This window comes from Sinocyclocheilus grahami, unplaced genomic scaffold (assembly GCF_001515645.1).
Source record: "Sinocyclocheilus grahami isolate Dianchi unplaced genomic scaffold, SAMN03320097.WGS_v1.1 scaffold30.1, whole genome shotgun sequence".
Lineage (NCBI taxonomy): Eukaryota > Metazoa > Chordata > Actinopteri > Cypriniformes > Cyprinidae > Sinocyclocheilus > Sinocyclocheilus grahami.
In genome coordinates, this window is record NW_015505209.1 from 580,132 (window position 1) to 589,089 (window position 8,958).

Sequence of the window (8,958 nt, forward strand, 5' to 3'; positions counted from 1 at the left end):
CAACAGTTTAATAGTCTGAAGTGTTTGGTAGGGGGGGGGGGGGGGTGATCATGGTTTTGACACAAAAGCAGCACAATTGTTTTCAAGATTGATAATGTTTTTTTGAGCAGCAAATCAGCATATTATAATGATTTCTGAAGGATTGTGTGATATTAAAGACTGTGGAGTAGAGATGTGGAGTAGAGGCTGCTGAAAATTCAACATTGCATCACAGGAATAAATTACATTTTTTAATAATTTAAAATAGAAAAGAGTTATTTTAAATGTTAAAATATTTAACAATATTGCAGTATTTTTTTATTTTCAGATAAATGCACCTGGGTGAGCATAAGACACTTATTTCAGAAACATTTTTAAAAGTCTTACTGACTCCAAATTTTGAATGGTAATGTATATGATACTTTTAAATTGTTTAAAAAGTTAAACAGATAAAACAATAAAATTTGCATCTATGCAATGGTGGTATTATTTTGGATTCAGTAGGGCTGACTGCAGGTTTGCTGACTTGTTCTGTCCTTGTTTACCAGTAATTATTATTATTATTTATTATTATTTTTTATTATTTATTTTTTTTTATGCGGGCTTAACCCAAAAAATAACAATAAATAAAAAAATGTGTTTTTGTGACTTTGTGAGAAAGTCAGTGAATGAATCTAATATGCTATATATGTTTGTTTTTTTTAAAGGTTGCAATAATTGCTGGAAATTTTGAGCTTGCAGAATTCATAAAGAATCACAAAGACGCTGATATTGGTAAGTTGGATAAACTCACCTTCTTTGATGTTTGTAAGAACAACCTTATAACATAATATTTTATGAATTCCAGACATGTACATAGATGTACATACAAAGTAAAAAGGGACGAGTAATAAAATAAATCTTGTTCATAAAATCTGAGATTCTGAATTTCTGTCATAGCCAGTCACATTTGTAATTAGCAACAGAATATTTAGTTGCTGGGTTGCCCCGCCCACAGTGACATTTTATTGGTCCAAAATTGTTTTATCTGCTGCACATAAGAATTAACACAAGGTTGCAGTGCAATGTAAATTTGCAGGATATAAATGGTTAAATATATGCAGGAAAGCCAAATCCAGTCACTATTCAGTACACAAATAGATATTAAAAAGGATGCCAATTGGAATTTTGTATGCACACATTACAGTGATATCACTATTGGGTGTTTTGAATGCTAAACTATCAATGGAACAAAAATAGACTCTAGACAACTGTAATTATCTACAGAACAACATTTTAATCAAGTCATTGTATCAATATTGCCTTGTTCTGACTGGCTGTGATTTGTTAGAAACTTGTCGCATTGCGTCCCGCCTGGTTAGGCCACAGTGTTATGAACACCTCTGAAGTCTTGATTATACTGAAAATAAGCAATACCAAATAATTTAAAATGCTTTTCCTCTGCATAATTCCTGCGAGAGTATCATATTTATTAAGGTGTATGATATGATCCAATTATCAGGCAGGGAGCTGATGCTGCAGGTGCAAAAGTTGTACTATGTGCTAAAGGCTAACATAAGCCAAAATGGGCTTCCTCTATTGTTGCTAGTGACACAACAGACGTCACCTCCAGCGGTTCCCATAATTATGCAGTGTTATAATGCTGGGCCTCAGCAATTTGTGCCTCTATAGGGCTCCCGAAGTGGCTCACTTTAACTTATTTGAACCTTAAGTGAATATACAAGGTCTCTTTTCTGTTCTCGGGGTAATTTTTAAGCTATTTAAGTTATTTTGCATAGGAGCAAATCTAGTTTTCATATAGTAACTCTGCCAGTTCTGTAATTTTCAATATATATATAAATAATATATTTTATATAGATATGTTTAATATTTATAATACAATAACATATGTACATTTATTTATTTCATGCTTTTATTTACTGTTTTTGGGGCCATTTTTAAGTTATTTTGCATATATCATGTATGTATTATATATATATATATATATATATATATATATATATATATATATATAAAATTTTATGTATTATTTGTTTTATATGTAAATAATTTGTGTGTGTGAATGTATATGTATATATTCTTATATATCTTCCTGTGAGGTCTTACTGTATCTTATGCGTATTCGGCAAAATATTTTGGCCATAAACAGATGGCAAATATATATTTTTTTTTACCTTGCTCGGCACTCTCTACTCCCACAGCTCTAACACGTGTAGCAGATGTCAGTATTAATTTACCAAAAGTAAAATGCATCCGTATATTTTTCTGACACTCTCAACCACACAGTGATTGAATGCGCTCATTTCAGTTAGCGGACCGCATAATCATCTGCCTCATTAAAGCTAGGAAAGGCACAACAGATTTAATTAATCATTAGACATCATTAAAATAAAGGATTTGGATGAAATGAAGTCTGTTCTGGGTAAATAAGACTTTGAAGGACTTCACAAGCCATGGATGTGTCCGTATATAATGTAGAGTGGAGATAACATGACATAAATAACTCATTTACATATTAATTATTAATTACAGCCATTTTGCATGTACATTTTCACTGCGTTCCGCATATAACGTGATTGATATGCATTATGCATTTATAAAAGATGATATAAGTGATATTTGTTTGCCCCTGAAGGTTATGTGCACAGGCGTTGCTGATTGTCGTTGCACCCTATAGATGATTTGATGCGTCGAACCCAAGCATGCATCTAGAGAGAGCATTACCCAGTGGAGCTGACCTACATAAGCTACAGACCTTACAGGAAGAGGAGACTCATCCATATACACGCACACACTTGCACACCAGCAGAATTCTTACTATTTCCTGTACTGAATTTAGGCCATTATCAAGTCCTAGGTTTTTTTTCTGATCAGAATTGTCACGTTCAAGTTTCTTGTCACATTTGTCCTGGTTTTTCTGACCTGCAATGCTAATCTTCGTCTCACCGACGTGCCGTATACTGGTTAACCTGCTTATTGGATGACATTGAGTGACTTTGATTGCTTTGTCAGTTCATTTTCCCTCTATATTAATGTAAAATTGAAATGTGGGATAAGGTTTCCAGGACTATGCGCTTTAAAATAAAGGTTCTTTATTGGCATCAGTGGTTCCATGAAGAACCTTTAACATCCATGGAACCTTTCTATTGCACGATATGTTCTTTATAGTGGAAAAAGTTCTCAGGGTTTCTGCAGGTCTTTACAATTGTTTTTTTTCTTCACAAATGAAGGCCTTAAAAGGTCTTAAATCAGAGCAGAATTCATAAAGTCATTTTAGTTTTTCAATTCAAATATCTAAACAGCCTTAAATCAAGATACATTTACTTGAGATGCAAACTGAACATATGAAGTCTTGTTTTCTGAGAAATGGAATTAAAGTGAAAAATAAATACACTTAAATGTAATTGTTTGTATACTACAGAAGCATTTACATATTTATACACTTAATAAAAATACCCTGCAATTCTACTTTTTAGTATACTGAACTGGTATACTTAAAGTCTGCTAAATTGGAACAACTAATTTTGTACCTAATGCACTTTAATTGTGTAGAAGCAGTGCTGAAGTCCAACTAAAGATATACTGAAAAATTTATTTTAACTGTAGGGTATGTTTAAAACAAGAACAAATTTCAACTTCAAGAGTCAACTGGCAGATTTTTGTTCTTGTTTTATCCACAAACTCACTTAATTTTGATCAGCATCTCATAAAACAAGACTTATGACATTTTGCTTCTCAAGTAATTGGTTGATTTAAAAATCTATGAACATTTGCACTGGAAAAAAAGACAAAAATACAGAGGACGAACACTTTTTTTGCAGCGTGATCAGGAGGTATAGTAAACGTTATTTCCTATTATTTTGTCAAATTAATTAAAAAGTAATGGGGATCTGTTGGAAGTTGTATTTTCAACCTTTTAAGTGTTCCATTCAATTTATTCCTTTCTTTTCTTTACTTGGTCATAAAAACTTACATTTACTTTAATAAAACCTGCAGGAACCCTGATTTTTCAGATTATTAAAATGTACTTGACACTAAAAAAAAGTTCTGTTCCAAGGTTCTTTGGGGAGCATCAAATGCATCTTAAGGGGCATTTCTGCAAAAAACTCATTTTGGAACCTTTATTTTTAAGAGTGTAGCTGGAGAATAGAGCTGACCTGAAGTGTGAATGTAAGACCTAGCTTTATGCATCTTCTTTGCTACAGCTGTCAGGTTTTCCTTATACCTCTGGGTAACAGCTCTGACATAAACACAGAGATTCCATCAGCGGATGGGAATCAGCAGGCTTCCGGATGTTTCAATCTCAGGGAAAGGAACCTTTGACGGAATGAACCGGTTGGCCAGCTGTGCACCGATATTGTTTTCATAAGGACTTGATTGAATAATCTTCAATAGTTGCAGTTTGCCATTGCGTCTAAAGCGTCATTCAGGGAGGAAACAGGAACAGCTTGTTATTTTCATGCGCATAGTAGCAGGGGATCTGGTAATTACGTGTTACATGTTAGACCACAGAGGAGGGCACAGTGTCAGAGCTTTGATCTTCACAAAATCCAACCGTTTGTGTTTTTAAACTCCATCGAAATCCATCGGGTTTTGTTTGTTTATGTGCTGCGGCCTCCATGCCTGTATGTTTAAAACAAGCACTGTAGTTATGCATGTAAATGGACGTCCCATTTAATGCCACCCGGAGGTTGCCATGGTTCCCGGATCCACACAATAATTGGCTTAAGGGATGTGAGTTTGCCTTGTGCACACTTGTCGCGGTTGAGAAGCCAAGGAGGTCTCAGAGCCTGGCTTATTATCGACTTACTTGTTAAAGCATATGAAATGGCTCAGATTTCAAAGAGCATTCAAATATTGTGTGAATTATGGGAAGATATGCATGTATGCAGGCACACATGCAAATGCACACACACACGCAGGCTCATATTGCATTCCGCCAGTCTATATTAGATATTGGGGCCGCTGGGAAATATAATACACCATCTTGAGTTTTAATCATGGTTTATATACAAGACCAAATTCAAAGCATGACAGAGTGATGGATTTCAGCTCACCACCCAAGTTCAAACCTACGCCAGCTACGATCGAATAGTTTGAGCTCTTTGGTTCGATATACGGTTTCAAGTGCAATTTAATGACTATTGATTTAATGAGACTGTGGATACCAGCTGCGTTGGCCGGCTCTTCGGAGGCCCGGCGGAATTGCTTGTTACGTATAAAGAGTCCTTAATTGGGTGAAAATGTCTGTTCATCTTCAGCTCTGCTCTGGATGGGCGAAGGATTTAGAAATTGCTGACACATATGAAAGGATGTTTTCTTTATCAGGAAAGATTAATCAAAGCAACCCAAGCAAGGGCGATCGGCACTTTTCTGTAAGGCTGGGTTGTTAATGGCGTGAGAGAAGAGAAGACAAACGAGAAGAAAGCAAAAAGAACGAGGAGGCCGTCCGTAGAGAGTTAACTCACAGGGTTTGCGTTGGGTTATTTTAAAGTGAAGCTTGTTTTAATTTTGAAACATGGCCATATCATAACCGCTCCCTGAAAACACATTCACAGCTCCCACTGGGAACCAGTTTCAAACGATTTTGCCGCTTACGGTGTTATTATTTGTGTGACTTGTGTGTGAGTTGTGTAAGTTGTGAGAAGCTGTCAGGTTTGTCATTTTGCTGGCTCATTAGACCACAGAGATGGAATTGAGATTTCTAATGTTGCACAAATTATGTTGGATTTACTGTTCTGCTCTGTCCATTCCTGCTGTATAAAAGTCGTCAAGTAAGCAGTGTGCATAGGGAGGCATACAGTGTTCCAAAAGACCAGGAGACCATATTTAATCGAACGATTGTTTTATTTTTTTTACTTTTTGATGCAGTAATAGTGATACATACCATTTATTTATTTTTTATTAATTTATTTTTTTGCAAACAATGCCTTTCTTTTCCTGTGAACCCTGAAACAATTTTCGAGTGATATTCTTTGGAAATTTACTATATGGCTGTGATTATAAGTACATCCGATAATGAAGAACTTTATATAATATAACTTTATTGTATAGAATATACAAAAGTTTGAATATTGGTAACATATCTGGCAAAAAGTGTTATTTTAGAATTATTTATGTGCTATTATAGTATTTATAAATATTTTGGATTAGCTTTTATTTCTATATTTTCAGTTATCATTTTAATCATTAAAATTAATTAAATTAAATTAATTAATTGTGTATTTTATTTCTAGTCTATGTAGCATCTGGACCACTCAAACACACAATATATATTTTGTTAGCTAGATTTAACAAATACTCTGTAACACCCCAGGAAGCCGAACAGGCCCCTGGTTCCATAGCAACACTGACACCAGATACATTTACGATCTAAAGGAATGTGAGCAGAGACTCTCATTGCATTTTCCAGAGCAAGAGGCACAATGCACCGTAGAAATTGACTTTTCTACTAAGTAATTCATAGGAAAACCTTTCTTTGAATGAACAGTGTATCCTTCAGGTCATTGTGTATATTATTGTCATCGTGTATTTGGTCTTTGAGAGTGTATACTGTTTAATGCAGGCTTATGATAGAAATACTCACTCCTGTCAGCTTACATATATATAACCCTACCATGTTTAGTATCTATGAATTCGTATTCGGATGATCTAATTGAGAGTGTATCTACTTGTTTTCTTTTCATTTAAAAAAGGATCCTCTAACACTAGCGTTCTCTATTCTTTTTCTATTCTATCTACTTGTTTTATTATTATTTATAATAAAACAAACAAACAAACAAACAAACAAAAACCTTGTCTCCATGTATTGCGTTTGACTAACCAAGACTTGTCACAGTACTTACATATCATTTCTCTTTTATTGATTTTGATTGCTTCTATTGTCCTCAATTGTAAGTCGCTTTGGATAAAACATTTGCTAAATGCAAATGTAAATTTTTACCATGCTTTTTAATATCTCTAATTAGTACCATATTTATATTTTATTTTATTTCAGATTTATTCTAATTAACAAAAAATATTTTAATAGTTTTGGTTTTAGTTAACCATAACAACACTGTTGGCAAACCAATTATTGTAAACAAATCTAAACAAATTTGTGAATACATTTCAGAATATTCTTTTTTTAAGTGAATTGCCATGGATAATCAAATTTTGCAGAAACTTGTTAAGTTGTCAGCTTAAAAGCAAAAGGACAAACCAAATTCTGAAGTTCATGTTTATCTTTGAATTCAACTTTTCACTAATTTTTATGCTCAAAATTTAAAAAAAATTAATAAATTTGAATACAAAGCAAAATGTGAGGATTTGCATTAGTGGTCAGACTTTGGGATCCCTCTGTATATTTATCAACTCCGTATCCATATACAGGTGCATCTCAATAAATTAAAATGTCGTGGAAAAGTACATTTATTTCAGTAATTCAACTCAAATTGTGAAACTAGTGTATTCGACATCATACCCTGACACAGATTTAATATGCAAGAATTCCTTCCTCCTTGTTTCCTCAAAGATCTTTTTTTCATCTCATGCCAGAAAATGGGAGGAGGGTATAAAGAGAGAGAGAGGGAAAGAGAGCTCGAGAGGCAATTGTGAATTGCTAGTGTGAAAGGACAGCCCACATACATGGGTAACGGGAGAATTCACAACCCGGCAACTTGCACTGACTAATTTAGACATCCATCCCTTGGTTGCTTAGCAACACTCGGGGGCTTGATTCCCATATAGCTGTTTGGGTGAGCCAACAAGGGTTAAAATCCCTAATCAATAGCACCTTCTCATTGTCGCGAGTTAATTCGAGCATCTTGATTGCATGTTAGGTGGGCTGTCATCAGCGATTTTTAAAACCCCTTCTGATGACATCGTGAGCCACTGATGGGCCGAACTTGAAGAATTTTGGGGCAACTGTGTTTATCTCAGTACTTTGTGTCATAATGGTGGTGTTTTGAATCAAATTATCCCAGCATGGTCTTGTCACCCAGCTGATTCAACAACACACTCCAATCAGTCTTCTGCCTTGTCTACCTAGAGGAATCCAAGCAGGGGGAGGCTTGAACTGATAGTACAGTGAATGATTTGGTAGCGGGGAGAGAGTGATGTAGAGGAAGAGAGATAGAGAGAGAAAAGGGGGCGGGGCAAAACGGAAAGAAACTGAGACTGAGCGAGAGAGTTAGTGTGTACGTAAGTGTGTCAGCGAGAGAGAGAGAGAGCAAGCAAAGAAACATGCGAGGCTTGTGCACTCTGCCGTTTCCTCTCGCAGTCACAGACGGCATCATGTGGAGCGGGCACTGTCACCACAGTGCTTGCCTTCTCCATTGTGCTTCACTGACCGAGGAACCCCAGTCCAGGAGAACCTGACCTTCTGTTTCCAAGTTCCTCAAGGCGAAACTGACATTCCAAGGGAGTTATTAAGCAATAAACTCAGAGGAGATATGAAGTCTTTACTGAATGCCTTCAAGAAAGAAGGTAAGAGGTGATCTTTTGGGTTTTTGAGGGTCTAGAGCAGGGGTCTCCTGACCTTTGGTGACTTCTGTTCCATGGGATAAGTGCTCAGAACTCCAGCCTTAGAGCTACACGGTGTTCTGACTTTTCTTAGGTGTGGAAAAGTCTTTGAGTTCTATCATGTATTATGACAGATTATAACAAAAGTTGAATCTGAAGAGCGAAGTAGTCTGAGGTGGAGAGAACATCACTTTGAAAGAGTCATTTCCGTCTGCAAGGAATTCAATCAGCTTCAGCCTTCCTCAACATATGTCTTCTACCTTTCCTACAGTTTCGTTTATTGGAATTGGTGCATTTTATATTTAGAATGTTGCTATTGGAATGTTTTGATTTCACTTGTTTGAAGGAAATGACCAACGTGTTCCGGCAGCCAGTGTGCTTGTGATGTCATCGTCTTCAGTTGGTGCCAGAAAAACCCTGTTTGTTGTGCTTTATGGGGCTGCCCATATGAACCATGTAGTCCCCCCCCCCCCCCCC

General features: G+C 35.8%; 1 protein-coding gene across 1 annotated transcript in view; it reads left to right on the forward strand.

The window, feature by feature from the left end:
• Positions 1-8,958, forward strand: part of LOC107572162 (SH3 and multiple ankyrin repeat domains protein 2-like) — a 104,410-nt gene that overhangs the window by 36,722 nt on the left and 58,730 nt on the right. The window contains exon 10 of the mRNA XM_016258574.1: positions 687-753. Within this exon, the coding sequence (XP_016114060.1) occupies positions 687-753 (67 nt within the window). The remainder of the gene's footprint in view (positions 1-686; positions 754-8,958) is intronic.